General features: G+C 36.8%; 1 protein-coding gene across 41 annotated transcripts in view; it reads right to left on the reverse strand.

Moving 5' to 3' along the window:
- LOC127857553 (sodium-dependent phosphate transporter 1-like) overlaps positions 1–15,363 on the reverse strand; it is a 52,661-nt gene that overhangs the window by 10,495 nt on the left and 26,803 nt on the right. For 40 of the 41 annotated variants that reach the window (XR_008038463.1, XR_008038448.1, XR_008038462.1 and 37 more), the window contains 7 exons: positions 15,183–15,268; positions 13,213–13,309; positions 9,811–9,930; positions 7,372–7,434; positions 4,660–4,680; positions 4,102–4,170; positions 2,730–2,924 (listed from right to left, as the gene is read on the reverse strand). Coding sequence is in view for 6 of the 41 variants with exons in the window: in XM_052393992.1 (XP_052249952.1) it covers positions 2,730–2,924; positions 4,102–4,170; positions 4,660–4,680; positions 7,372–7,434; positions 9,811–9,930; positions 13,213–13,309; positions 15,183–15,268 (651 nt within the window). In the remaining 35 variants the exon portion in view is untranslated. The remainder of the gene's footprint in view (positions 1–2,729; positions 2,925–4,101; positions 4,171–4,659; positions 4,681–7,371; positions 7,435–9,810; positions 9,931–13,212; positions 13,310–15,182; positions 15,269–15,363) is intronic. The other variant, XM_052393996.1, reaches the window with a different exon arrangement.

The following is a 15,363-nucleotide window of genomic DNA, read 5'->3' on the forward strand; positions in this document are numbered from 1 at the left end:
TTTTTTAATAAATGCACCAAATCTTTAAAAAAAATAGTATTGATTTATTTAAATCATAAATTTATTTTCAATAAAGTTACATTTTAAATTCAATCTACATTTTTTTGTTTGGTACCTAAAATTATTCTTTTAAAAAAGTTTAGTGGTAGCTCATTCATGCCCCTACATTCTTTACTGTAGGCATTGCATTAATTAATCAATTAAAAATTAATCACCAGTTTGTAAATATATGCCCTGATGTAAGACAATAATAGGTGGCATTAACACCTCATTGTAGGTATACCTCTATAACGATCCATTTTACCGAACCCTCAACAACATTTACTATATAAAATTATAAATACAATTTACCGACTTGTTATTTACCAAAACCTCTAGTACCCGTCAATACTATACCGTAACCTTAAACATGGTGTAGTAAATGCACTGTAACACTCTCTGTAAGACGCCGTAACATTTTAATTCATAAAAATTTATCTCGTTACACTTTCATGCAGTTAATTTTGACACAGATCTTGTTGTAGTAAATGCACTGTAACACTCTCTGTAAGACGCCGTAACATTTTAATTCATCAAAATTTATCTCGTCACACTTTCATGCAGTTAATTTTGACACAGATCTTGTTGTAGAAAATGCACTGTAACACTCTCTGTAAGACGCCGTAACATTTTAATTCATCAAAATTTATCTCGTTACACTTTCATGCAGTTAATTTTGACACAGATCTTGATAAGACTGATCCAATATTCTGTCTTGCTTACGTTTGTTTCATTTTCTTCTGTTTAATGTCAGACTTTGAAATATATTCTAATGATTTTATGAGTTGTCTATACAGGTCTGTAAAACTTCCATTTTATCGATAACATAGGAATAAATGACATGGCAAGCTGTGAAAGAGGAACAGAATATCCGTATTCAAATAAACATTGGCTTACACATACAAAAACTATTCAAAATTACCGTTATTATCATTTATTTTAACAACGTCCCGTATCGTCAACAAACTGTGGTAAGACGCCATAACCGTTGTAGTTATGAGGCCACATCGCGTTGTCGTACAGACGCACCTCTCATTGTAACGTAGTTCAGCGGGAGTGGTCATAAAACCAGGTTTTCATTGTGAAAATAAATCTGATAAAGGGAGACAACTCAAACTGAACTTTTGAAATGAACAAACAAAATTAACCCCCTTCGTAAGTTTGTTTCAAAATAAATATATTTTTAGTCGTGGCTACCTTGACATTGGAGATATTGACGTGATTCTTTCGTGCGACACACCATCCCATGATGGTGAACAAATGTGCCAAATGATTTTTAAATCTCACAATGAATGACATAGTTATGGCCCGGACAAGCTCATTTATGGCCATTTTTGTCCTTTGAACTCAAAGTGTGATCTTGACCTTGGAGATATCGACGTAGTTATTTCGCGCGACACACCGTCTAATGATGGTGAACAAATGTGCCAAATGATTTTAAAATCTCGCAATGAACGACAAAGTTATGGCCCGGACAAGCTTGTTCCACCTGCAAGCCCACCAGCCCGCCCGCCAACATTTGCCAATCTAATAACCAGTTTTTTCCTTCGGAAAATCTGTTTAATAAAATCTGGGGGGCCCCCGGTGGGTCCAGGGCAAGTGCCCTGGCCTGGGGTCCCCCGGAAGCTTCTGCATTTTCGCTTATTTGAAACAAAGAAATCACTGCTCCTGAGCTTTAAGACACCCTTATTTTTAAGTGATTCAAAACCGAAAAAAACAGTTAGTTTGGCTAGAAAATATCCCAATACATTTCTTTAAAATTTCATGTAGATAAAATGTGATATGCAAAATCTTTTAGATAACACTAATTTTTCTAATCTGTATACAAATATTTACAGTATAATATAGATCAATGGACATGTTATAGCAATACATTTTCTGTCTTGTATTTTTAAGCTATTTGTTTGTATATCTTATCTAGTTATTTTCTAATGATTTAATTTCCACGTCCGGTAATTTTTAACATGCGTAACGTCCTTGGCCTGAGACTTGAACGCCTTTTTCCTATTTGATTGGTACTTGATCGTTTTTTAAAAAAGATATCGCCACTTCTTTTTCACACCACTTTCAAGTTCTTTTGTGTTGTACCCCGGAGGCAAATACATGATTTGATTGTGTGTTTTTTTGGTTTCGGAAGTAGTCATTTTGACTTGTCCCCCATTTTTTTTGACAGATAAGACAGTTTCGTAATGTCGATTTCCGTTGGTTGACCGATTTAGGTAAACCAATCAAAACGCTTTTTTGGAAACGAGTCAGATTCCCGATTTAGTTCGAGTTATTCAGTGCGGTAGATCATTTCATAGACAAAGGAATCGTAATTTATTGGCAGATTTCGCCAGAATATTCTAATGAGATGACGTCATGCTGCCTTCTGCACGCGCAGAGGGTCTTTTGGCTCGTATCTGTACCCGATTCCTTTTGCGGGAGACATGTTATTTCGGTTCGTAGCTGTTACTGTTTTGATGTTAAACTTCAGGTCCGATCAAAATCAAAGGCAGGGGTTTGAAAAGAATAAATTAGGCAAGTGGATTGAAACAACGCGCCCATCTGATCTAAGAAACTCAAATTGTTGTAGACTTGACCTAGAGACAGAGTTTTGGACCCAACTTAAGCTAGATTCAATTTAAAAGACTGTCCCAATCTTGTCAACATAAATATTGTGACCCTGTTTCATCAAAATTGAGTCTCACCTAATTTTTCTTTTTTATGTTTCTTCTTCTCCGGCATGATGAGGGGAGCCTTGCTGGCCAGGCTGTATGTCTTGCTGCTCAGGCTGACCACACTGGCAGCCAAGATCTGCTCATCCACGTTTGTGTCATCCACACCGTCAGGTAGCCGCTGTTTGGCTGGTGTACTGGTGAAGTCGGGAACCAAATTGGCACCCTCTAAAATAAAGAGAGTATAGTATTAGAGCCCTATCTTTTTTTTTTTAGTTTCAGAGTGAGTGTGTGTTACTAAAAAGTTTATGAGGTCCTTCCGCGCCTGAGGCTGCATTATGTGTGGACCCTAACTCCTACCAAATTAACTTACTTCACTCGTGAAAGTTGGGACGAATTTTGAATGATAGCTGCAAATCTCCTGCTATTTCATTATTACTAAAAGATTTTCAATTTTTGAAGTGGTCTTGTGTTCCCAGAGAAAAACCCAATGGACCCGTATGGTGACCACCAACCAAACTCACATGCTTCCGAAAACAGGGATTGAGCCCAAGTAACCGAGGTAAGAAATGCCAGTACCAACCACTGCGCATAATTGACAGCCAATTTTTAATACAGAAATTGAAAATAGTATCTCAACAACGTGAGTCTAAATCTTGTGTTATTACACGGGAAAGAAATGTTACACCTGAAAATTGTAGCAACCTGTTTTTAGGTTACGGTATAAGAGATAAGCTTACACACATGCGCTTATACAAGTTTCTTATTTTGATGTTTCTTTTTAATAGTTTTTTGCAAAAAGTATTGATTTTCATTATGAACTGCGAGTTTACTTCTCTAAAGGTAAGATTTTTGTTATACCAAAACCATTTAAAAAAATTGGATAAATTTGAGTTTTATTCACTTAGGGCAACATTTTTGTTAGACACAAAACAATAAAAACAAAAACACAATAGACATGTATTTTGCCAACTGCGTAAAAGTGTACAGATTTGCATGTACAATTGTTGAAGGACTTTTTCATACACTTATCATTTTATCCTGCCATGATCTAACATTAATACTAATGACTATGGAAGGTTACTATGGTAACAAGCAAATTCGTTGAATTGATATTCCCTGCCAATATGCTTCTGGACACAAAAGTGTTGCATTTGACACTCAAAAAAGCATTTTTCAAGATTCAAAGGGCCATACCTCTGTTATTAACAGATGGTGTACAATGCCATTTGGCGTGCATCATCCTCTTATCCATGTATATACTCATACCAAGTTTCAATGAAATCCGCAAAAGCACTTCCAAGATATGGCTCCGAACACAAAAGTGCCGGACGGCCGGCAGGAAAGACTGACGGACAACGCCAAAACAATATCCCTCCCCCTATGGCGGGGGATAACTACTTACTGTGTAACCCAGCCAACTGAGCCTTGTAAGCCTGGCTTTCCTTGGAATGGGCTTGTATGGACTCTTGGTCTGCAATGCAATACAATTTTGAATATCATTATGAACATAACAAGAGGACAAAAGTGCCACAGGCCCTATGGCGCTCATCTGAGTCCTGAGCCAATTTTGAGCTTGGCCAAGATATCATTGAGGTAAATGTTCTGAGCTATGTGTGAAATTATTCACAACTGTAATGATATCTTAAGGGAAACTGTTGAAAAGACATATTTCTATTTTTAGCTTTGTCGGCCATACTATGCAGTGAAGCAGAACCATATACATGTCACTACGGGTGGTCACCTGCTACCATTTTCAAGGGAGGTCATAACAAGTCACTGCCAATTCTTTTCAATGATGACAAATAGAGGTCACTCTTTATTATTGTAAAAGGTTACAAAGCAAGGTAAATCACAATTTTTGTCAGTAACAAAGCCGCAAGGTCAATTAAATTCATTTCAAAGATAACACATAGGAGGTCAATCCCAATGCCAGGGTAAAAGGTTTATAAAAATTATAAACCTGAACATTTCTCCTGAAGCCCTGTAATATAAAGAGAAATAATAAAAGTTGAAATCTTATAACATTCTCAGACAAGGGACAAAATTGTCACAAAACCAGGTTTTCATTGTGAAAAAAAAATCTGATAAAGGGAGAAAACTCAAACTGAACTTTTGAAATGAACAAACAAAATTAACCCCTTTGTAAGTTTGTTTTTAAAAAAAATATATTTTTAGTCATGGCGACCTTGACATTGGAGATATTGACGTGATTCTTTCGTGCGACACACCGTCCCATGATGGTGAACAAATGTGCCAAATGATTTTAAAATCTCACAATGAATGACATAGTTATGGCCAGGACAAGCTCATTTATGGCCATTTTTGACCTTTGAACTCAAAGTGTGACCTTGACCTTGGAGATATCGACGTAATTATTTCGCGCGACACACCGTCAAATGATGGTGAACAAATGTGCCAAATGATGTTAAAATCTGACAATGCACGACATAGTTATGGCCCGGACAAGCTTGTTCCGCCCGCCCGCCAGCCCGCCCGCATTCGCCAATCAAATAACCAGTTTTTTCCTTCGGAAAACCTGGTTAAAAATGAGAACTTTGTAAGTAGAGGTTTGTTGTAGCCTTTGGCAGACTGGTAATTTGATGGTGAAAAAAAAAAGAAAAAAAAAAAGACCTTTGACCTTGAAGGATGACCTTGACCTTTCACCACTCAAAATGTGCAGCTCCATGAGATGCACATGAATTTATTTTTTTTGACCTTTGACCATGAAGGATGACCTTGACCTTTCACCACTAAAAATGTGCAGCTTCATAAGATACACATGCATGGCAAATATCAAGTTGCTATCTTCAATATTGCAAAAGTTATGAGCAACGTTAAAGTTTTCGGACGGACACACGGACGGACGGACGGTCAAAATTTGTGTGCGTATGGAAAGGCGTTGTCCATATACACATGCATACCAAATATGAAGGTTATATCTCAAGGGACATAGAAGTTATGAGCATTTTTCGAAACCTAAACGCAGATTTTGAAACCTAAACGCAGACCCCTACTTCAAGGTCAAGGTCACAGGGGTCAAAATTGTTGTGCGTATGGAAAGGCCTTGTCCATATACACATGCATACCAAATATGAAGGTTATATCTCAAGGGACATTTATGGACATTTTTGACCTTTGAACTCAAAGTGTGACCTTGACCTTGGAGATATCGACGTAATTATTTCGCGCGACACACCGTCCAATGATGGTGAACAAATGTGCCAAATGATTTTAAAATCTGACAATGAACGACATAGTTATGGCTCGGACAAGCTCATTTATGGCCATTTTTGACTTTTGAACTCAAAGTGTGACCTTGACCTTGGAGATATTGACGTAATTATTTCGTGCGACACACCGTCCCATGATGGTGAACAAATGTGCCAAATGATTTTAAAATCTGACAATGAACGACATAGTTATGGATCGGACAAGCTCATTTATGGCCATTTTTGACCTTTGAACTCAAAGTGTGACCTTGACCTTGGAGATATCGACGTAATTATTTCGCGCGACACACCGTCCAATGATGGTGAACAAATGTGCCAAATGATTTTAAAATCTGACAATGAACGACACAGTTATGGCCCGGACAAGCTTGTTCCGCCAGCCAGCCCGCCAGCCAGCCAGCCAGCCAGCCCGCCCGCATTCGCCAATCTAATAACCAGTTTTTTCCTTCGGAAAACCTGGTTAAAAACAACATTAACAAGACTATTGCCAAGCAATATATGTCCCCTACCGGCTCCACCATTGTCAGAAATTCCAGCATTGTCAGATTATTTTTTCCTATTTGTTGCCATAGCAACCAGAATTTTTGACGTAGGAACAAAATGAAATGACGTGCATTATCTCCATAATGCCATCTATCCATATTTCAAGTTTCATGAAAAAATATGAAGAACTTTTTAAGTTATCGCAGGATCCAGAAAACCACCATTTTCAGCAGTAATTCTAGTCTATTTGTTGCCATAGCAACCAGAATTTTCGACATAGGAACAAAATGAAATGACGTGCATAATGTCCATATTGCCATCTATCCATGTCTCAAGTTTTATGAAAAAATATTGAGAACTTTTAAAGTTATCGCAGGATCCAGAAAAGTGTGGCAGACTGACTGACTGACGGACACACAGAGCGCAAACCATAAGTCCCCTTCGGTGAAACCCGTAGGGGACAACAATCAATTTGTGTCAACATTGAAAAATAGTAATGCACTTGTACATACATAATCTAAACCAGCATGCAAAAACGAACCAATAATAGTAGTTACTTCCACTTTACGGGTCCCTGGAAACGATACATGTATTTGAAAAACTAAGGACCATATGCTCATATGTAAAGAGTGACGAGCACAGCAATTTAGAAAATTAGGCAAAATATTTGTAATGAAACTGAACAAATAACAACAAATTCAAAATTGTCATCAAAGGTTGGTGAATTATATAATGTTTTTTGTTAATGATAACTAAGGGAGATAACTACCCCCGGTAACAGTTCATGTTAATGATAACAAAGGGAGGTCACTCACAGTTCATGTCAATGATAACTAAGGGAGGTCACTCACAGTTCTTGTCAATGATAACTTAGGGAGGTAACTCACAGTTCATGTCAATGATAACTAAGGGAGTTCACTCATAGTTCTTGTCAATGATAACTAAGGAAGGTAACTCACAGTTCTTGTCACTCTCCAGCAGTCCTTCCTCTTCCTTCTGTTTCAGTAGAAACTGCACATGATCTGTGGACAGAAGCAACTGGGCTGATACACATATATCAAAATAAATTATTTGACTGAGCAAGTCAGAATTGTTATTTGAAACAAGAACGTTTTAAGTCCACCTATATGAAACTGAAAGTAAGGGTAATCCCTGATAAAAATGTATCATAGCAGGGCTGGTAGGTTGTCTTGTTAATTTGACACGACTAATGAAGTGAAAATACACTGAAGGTAAAATTTCAAACTATTTTATATGCCTCTCCCCATCCTCCCCTCGACTTATCAGCATGTAAATGTATGATTGAAAATATACAATATATATGTTTCTGGAAAATGGCCAATAGTTTGCTAAGGATTACAATTTCTAACCAATTGTAACCAGTTGTAACTTCACCAAGAAGCTCATGTTGACATACTATCAGGTAACAGCCTGCAAGGAACACAACTTGAAATGTTACTGTTATCGGCACAATTCTCTAACAGACTGCATTCACCCACATCTGGTACATGTACCACATTGTAACATTTACATTGACCACATTGTAACATTTCTGACAGCACTATTTATTCACTTGTGCTCTTAAAATAAGTCACTTGTGACGTTGTGTAAGCCGTGACAGACAAATTCAAGGGGGGTCACAGATAGAAAGGATCAATGCCATTACGCTTCAGGTATGTCGTCATCTTCATTGTCAAAACTATCACGCACAAAGTGACAATCCGTGCTAGTGTCACATGAAGCGGGAAGTAAGGCAAAAGCAGATACACCTCTAAAGATAACAATTTTTGAACGCATATCTTTTCATATGACATTGACCTTATAAAGTTATGTAAACAGTTACCATTGCTATCAATGTTGAAATTTTATCTGTACTTTTTACCAAAATATAATTGAAGAGCTTATCAGATATCAAGTATTCACACTTGACTTCTTTAAAGTCAAAAGATAACATAAAAAATCCAAACAAATGATCCTGCGGAGCCCATTTTTGAGTAAACAAGTTAAGATAGTGTGCTTGTATTTCAATTTGATGGTGTCTGTCTGTGAATGTGGCTGCATGTTTTATGTGGTCCCGGAGCGTTTGCCACGGTCCAACACTATCAAATCACTAGTGTCACTTAAGTTGGGAAAATTTTTAAGTTTAGCTGTTTTCTTCATTATATTTAGTTTTTACGGACAAGCTCATTTATGGCCATTTTTCACTTTGAACTCCATGTGCGACCTTGACCTTGAAGATATCAACGTAATTCTTTCGCAAGATAAATTGTCCTGTGATAGTGAACAAATGTACCAAGTAATTTTAAAATCTCACAATGAATGACAAAGTTATGGCCTGGACAAGATCATTTACCGCCATTTTTGACCTTTGAACTCACAGAGTGACCTTGACCTTGGAGATATCAATGTAATTCTTTCGCGCGACACACCATCCGATAATGATGAACAAATGTGCCAAATGCTTTTAAAATCTCACAATGAATGACATAGCTATGGCCCGGACAAGCTCATTTATGGCCATTTTTGACCTTTGAACTTAGTGTGTGACCTTGACCTTAAAGATATCAATATAATTCTTTCGCGCTACACACTGTCCAATGATGGTGAGTAAATGTGCTAAATGATTTTAAAATCTCGCAATGAATGACATAGTTATTGCCCGGACAAGCTCATTTATGGCCATTTTTTATCTTTGAACTCAAAGTGTGACCTTGACCTTGGAGATATTGACGTAATTCTTTCACGTGATATACCGTCCAATGATGGGGAACAAATTTGCCAAATGATTTTAAAATCTCGCAATAAATGATTAAGTTATGGCCCGGACATGCATTTGACCTTTCTTTGAACTCAGAGTGTGACCTTGACCTTGAAGATATCGACGAAATTCTTTCGTGCGACACACCGTCCAATGATGGTGAACAAATTTGGCAAATGATTTTTAAATCTCACAATAAATGATAAAGTTATGGCCCGGACATGCATTTGACCTTTGAACTCCAAGTGTGATCTTGACCTTTGAGATATTGACGTACTTCTTTCACACAACACACCGTCCCATGATGGTGAACAAATGTACCAAGTTATTTAAAAATCTAACGATAAATGACCTAGTTATGGTCCGGACAAACTTTCGGTTAAAAACACACTAAGTGACAGCGTGACCTAGTTATTGACAGGGTATGACCCATATTAAAACTTGACCTATAAATCATCTAGATACAACTTGTCACCAAGTTTGGTGAAGATCGGATGACATTTTCGGAACAGACAGACAGACAGACCGACAAAGTGACTCCTATATAGCCCCCACTACCAGTAATGGGGGTATAAATAGCATTGTTAGTAAAAACATTATTGCTTGTGTTTTTTTAAAGAATGACAAGTAAATTGCTTACTGTTGATTTTCTTTCGTTGCCAGGGTACCACAAGGAATCGTACAACGATTGCCACAATGATAGCTGAGCCAAACGTGAGGATAAACGTTCCATACAGTGGAATCTTATCAAAGTGTAGCACTGGAAATAGAGAAATGTATAAGTATGGAAACAAAGCCTTCAACAATTAGAAGAATAATGCTATAAATGTTGACCATAATGGCATTCAGATTTAATATTAAATCCAATTATGATGCTTTATAACTGTGACTGCACATGAAAAGTAATAAATTCACATTAATTTTATTAACTCAAAAATGCGCCTTTAACTTCCTAAAAATAAAGAACAAGTAAAACTTCAAAGAATATCAAAGAATAACAACAACAAAATTCATAGAGTGTGGCCCACAAAGTATTATATTTTATATATTTTCAATTTCTTTGGAATTACACTCAACACAAAAAGCAACAAGAGATGTGTTTGTTAAAAATACAATGCCCCCTAGTGACCCGTTTTGAAGCCACATATTTGACCTTTGACCTTGAAAGATGACCTTGACCTTTCACCACTCAAAATGTGCAGCTCCATGAGATACACATGCATGCCAAATATCAAGTTGCTATCTTCAATCTACGTTAGCGTTACCGATCGCCAAAATCGCCATTGGCAATTACAATTCCTGGCTGGCGATTAAAAATAAGATTTTCATGAAATTGGCGATTGAGCAAAAATAGACCCTTTGCTTTTCAAATGCACAATCTAAATGCCAGTTTCATGCCATATAAATCGCAGAAACATCGCTAAGATTACACAGATAACATTCTTACCGGAAAGGCCCCAGGGGATAATGACCACCGTCTAGGTCGATTATCCACATGGCTTATGTCTTAATTTGTCACGCTCTACACTGCGACCAGACTTATTAGAATATTTTGGTTACTTGGCAATAACAGAATCATTGAAGCGTGCTGTGTAATGACATAGATGTTACGATTCAACGTTATCGAATTGACCAGTACAGAATTGTCATTTAATAAGATGGGCGGTGTTATGAGATTATTGACATAGCTACTATAAACTAATTTCCCAAGAAACAGCGATTTTGATTGGCTAAAAAGTAGATAAGAGTAACTTCCCTTTATGGTGGCTATGCGACTTAAAAACTGATTTAGAAAGTGAGGTGCAAATTCCGGGAAAAATGGATGCTATGAACGAAAAAGGAAAGTCGAAGCAACAGAAATTAACACAATTCTTTAGAAAAGAAAGCAGACAGAATAATGTAAGATCAGGAAATTACCAAATTTTAGGTTCGCGAGCGAGGTTGTCTCAAATAGTGCAGACGCTAATGCAGAATCAGAAATGTCTTATTTAACCAGTGTATATAAACAGTTTTAAACAGTTTAAGTTATACAGTTAACTATATTTTTGAATTTATTTCTTCAATTTTTATAAACTGACTGTTTCACAGTGAGTATAATTACTACCCAGATGGGCTAGTAATTTTAGTGGTTTCTAACTTAAATACAACATGTACTAAAAACTGTTTAAAGGTGTTCATGTATCATGATCACCACATCACCAGTGTCTATGTAAACAAAAAAATCTGCTGTCAGCAAGTGGCTCACCAGGAAAGAAAGAAACTGCAAGCAAAAAAGGGCTAATTTCAGAAAACAAGAGGGCCATGATGGCCCTGAATCGCTCACCTGACTACCCAAATACAATCACAACCCAGATTTCATCAAGATAAACATTCTGACCAAATTTCATAAAGATTTGATGAAAACTGTGACCTCTATTGTCTACACAAGGTTTTTCTATTATTTGACCTAGTGTTTGACCCCAAGTGACCCAAATACAATCCCAACCCAGATTTCATCAAGATAAACATTCTGATCAAATTTGATAAAGACTGGATGAAAACTGTGACCTCTATTGTCTACACAAGGTTTTTCTATTATTTGACCTAGTGCCCTAGTTTTTGACCCCAGATGACCCAAATACAATCCCAACCCATATTTCATCAAGATAAACATTCTGACCAAATTTCATAAAGATTGGATGAAAACTGTGACCTCTATAGTCTATACAAGGTTTTTCTATTATTTGACCTAGTGACCTAGTTTTTGACCCCAGATGACCCAAATACAATCCCAACCCAGATTTCATCAAGATAAACATTCTGACCAAATTTCATAAAGATTGGATAAAAACTGTGACCTCTACCGTCTACACAAACAAATTGTTGACGTTTTTTCTATTATTTGACCTAGTGACCTAGTTTTAGACCTCAGATGACCCAAATACAATCACAACCCAGATTTCATCAAGATAAACATTCTGACCAAATTTCATAAAGATTGGATGAAAACTGCGACCTCTATTGTCTTCACAAGGTTTTTCTATTATTTGACCTAGTGACCTAGTTTTTGACCCCATATGACCCAAATACAATCCCAACCCAGATTTCATCAAGATAAACATTCTAACCAAATTTCATAAAGATTGGATGAAAACTGTTACCTCTACTGTCTACACCAGGTTTTTCTATTATTTGACCTAGTTTTTGACCTAGTGTTTGACCCCAGATGACCCAAATACAATCCCAACCCAGATTTCATCAAGATAAACATTCTGACCAAATTTCATAAAGATTGGATGAAAACTGTGACCTCTTCTGTCTACACAAGGTTTTTCTATTATTTAACCTAGTTTTTGACCTAGTGACCTAGTTTTTGACCCCAGATGACCCAAATACAATCCCAACCCAGATTTTATCAAAATAAACATTCTGACCAAATTTCATAAAGATTGGATGAAAACTGCGACCTCTATTGTCTACACAAGGTTTTTCTATTATTTGACCTAGTTTTTGGCCTAGTGACCTAGTTTTTTAACCCCAGATGACCCAAATACAATCCCAACCCAGATTTCATCAATATAAACATTCTGACCAAATTCCATAAAGATTGGATGAAAATTGTGACCTCTACTGTCTACACAAACAAATTGTTGACGGACACACGCACATACGGACGCCGGACATCACACGGTCACATAAGCTCACCATGTCACTTCCTGACAGGTGAGCTAAAAAAAGTTTTAATTTTGCTCAGGAAATAGGGGGGGCATGCCCCCGAACCCTCCTTAGATTTGGGTACTAAGTTTTTGTTCCTTAGCGCCAACCTAGTCAATATTGCACAAGTTATTGCAAAAGTTTAACTGAGGTTAAAGTTTGTGACAAACACATACAATGACAGACAGACATATACAATGACAGACATATGGGCCAAAAACAATATACCCCCGATCATTTAATCCAGGGGCTTACAAATTAACTCAAAACGCCAATACCGTTACTTCAAGGACATGCAATTTGAAAAAAGGAAGTCCCAAGGTCATCTAAACAGAGGCATATTACTTACATTGAGATCCATTGTAGAAAATAGAGAAGAAGTTAATGGCGATGGTGATCCCGTAAAACAGGGGCAGCAGCATCAGACCTGGCTCCAAGGGATGAGCCTGAAATGGTAACATGTGTGGAATAAGATAGGAGAAAAATGCAAGTGATTTTTTCTCTGAGTTATTATTATTATTATACCGGATTTATATAGCGCCCTTTTCATGCAAGAGTGCACGTTCAAAGGCGCTTGCGCTTGAGTTCCTCTGTTCGTCTGAATAAATTTAAGTATTAACGTTTATTCAAGGATCGAACTTGAACATGACAATTGCCAAGCAATATATATCCACTACCGGCTCCACCATTGTCAGAAATATTTTTTTTGTTGTTGCCATAGCAACCAGAATTTTTGACGAAGGAACAAAATGAAATGACGTGCATAATGTCCATATTGCGATCTATCCATGTTTCAAGTTTCATGAATAATATTAAGAACTTTTAAAGTTATCACAGGATCCAGAAAAGTGTGACAGACTGACTGACTGACGGACACACAGAGCGCAAACCATAAGTCCCCTCCGGTGAAACCCGTAGGGGACAATAAATCTTGAAATAATGCCTCATTTTAATTCTCGTGTGCATGCTGTTAAAAGTTTTAAATGCTACGAGCAAAAACTTCCAACAACAACAGGCCGTTACGTTTAGACTTTCTGTTGTCACAAGTGAATTCAAGCCCTGTTTTGACATAATCATATAGAAATGTCTGCTATTTTAAAACAAACACTACATTCAAGTTATCAAAATAACATTCTTTGATGTGAATCAACAATTACGCAACTGATTATTTTTGCAAATATCATGTTTGAGTAAACACGATTTCACCTTACAGCCAACAAACCAATAGTAAATGCCATGTACACATGGAAAATATTAATGAAAACAAGCAAATTCGTTGAATTGATATCCCCCGCCAATATGCTTCTGGACACAAAAGTGTTATATTTGACACTCAAAAAAAGCATTTTTTGCAAGATACAAAGGGCCATAACTCCGTTATTAACAGATGGTGTACAATACCATTTGGCGTGCATCATCCTCTTATCCATATGTATACTCATACCAAGTTTCAATGAAATCCGCCAAAGCACTTCAAAGATATGGCTCTGGACAAAAAAAAGCCGGACGGATGGACAACGCCAAAACAATATCCCTTCACCTATGGGGATAACAAGGATTGATTTGTGATGTTTCTGAAATGTGTGCATGGTGATGCAAGATGCAAAGCAGTTATTTGTTGGAGTCAAAAGATAACAATTGCAAAAAAACATCTAAAAGCAGGATTCCGCGTCACTAGAAATGCCTGAGTATCTAAGTTTCATTATACATAATACTAATAGGAAGAATTTGTTCATAAAATAACACTTAAACTTTCGATATCAGTATCATAATATGCCAATTAATTTCTGTGGGCTGAGATGAATCTTCAATCTAAGCTGTAACTTCAGTATAAAGTGGATGTAGAACCTGGTCTTTGTAAAGGATGAGGCTTTATTCTCATGTTTCTAACATAATGCAGAAAACCCCTTTTTAATGCCAATATGGCAAAAAAAAAAAGGTCAAGCCAAGAAAACTAGCAAATTTGACAGAAAATGGCCGCAACATTACTATTGAGCAATAAAATAATCTGCTTGATTGGAAAGCTTTATTTTGTATTTTAAAGAGGAAGCGTTTTTATGAAGGCCCTGGGTACCGTTTTACTAAGCAACTTACTTAAGTCATAGACTTATGCACATATTTTAAAATAATTGAATTTCATATATTTCAGATTGAGGCTAATTTTTACTTAGAATGTAACATTAAATTATCAATTTCATTTCAAACATACCAAATTTTAATGTAGCAAGAATTTGTAGGATCTAGACTGAATTTAAAATATGTGCGCAAGTCTACAAATTGCATAAGTAGCTTAGTAAAACAGTACCCTGGAGTACTCACCTTGGAAAGGACTGTCTTTATCAGGAAAAAGAAAATGGCTGTGGAGATAGCCCCTGACAGGACAGGGGAGGCAAACCAGGAGCCAACTGAAACAAGAGTTGTTGCACCTGGGTTTAACTATATGTTAGTCTTGCTTAAGAAAAACGGGGTTTAGTGCATGTCAATAATGTGTTGTCCGAGA

This window comes from Dreissena polymorpha, chromosome 14, assembly GCF_020536995.1.
Source record: "Dreissena polymorpha isolate Duluth1 chromosome 14, UMN_Dpol_1.0, whole genome shotgun sequence".
Taxonomy (NCBI): Eukaryota; Metazoa; Mollusca; class Bivalvia; order Myida; family Dreissenidae; genus Dreissena; species Dreissena polymorpha.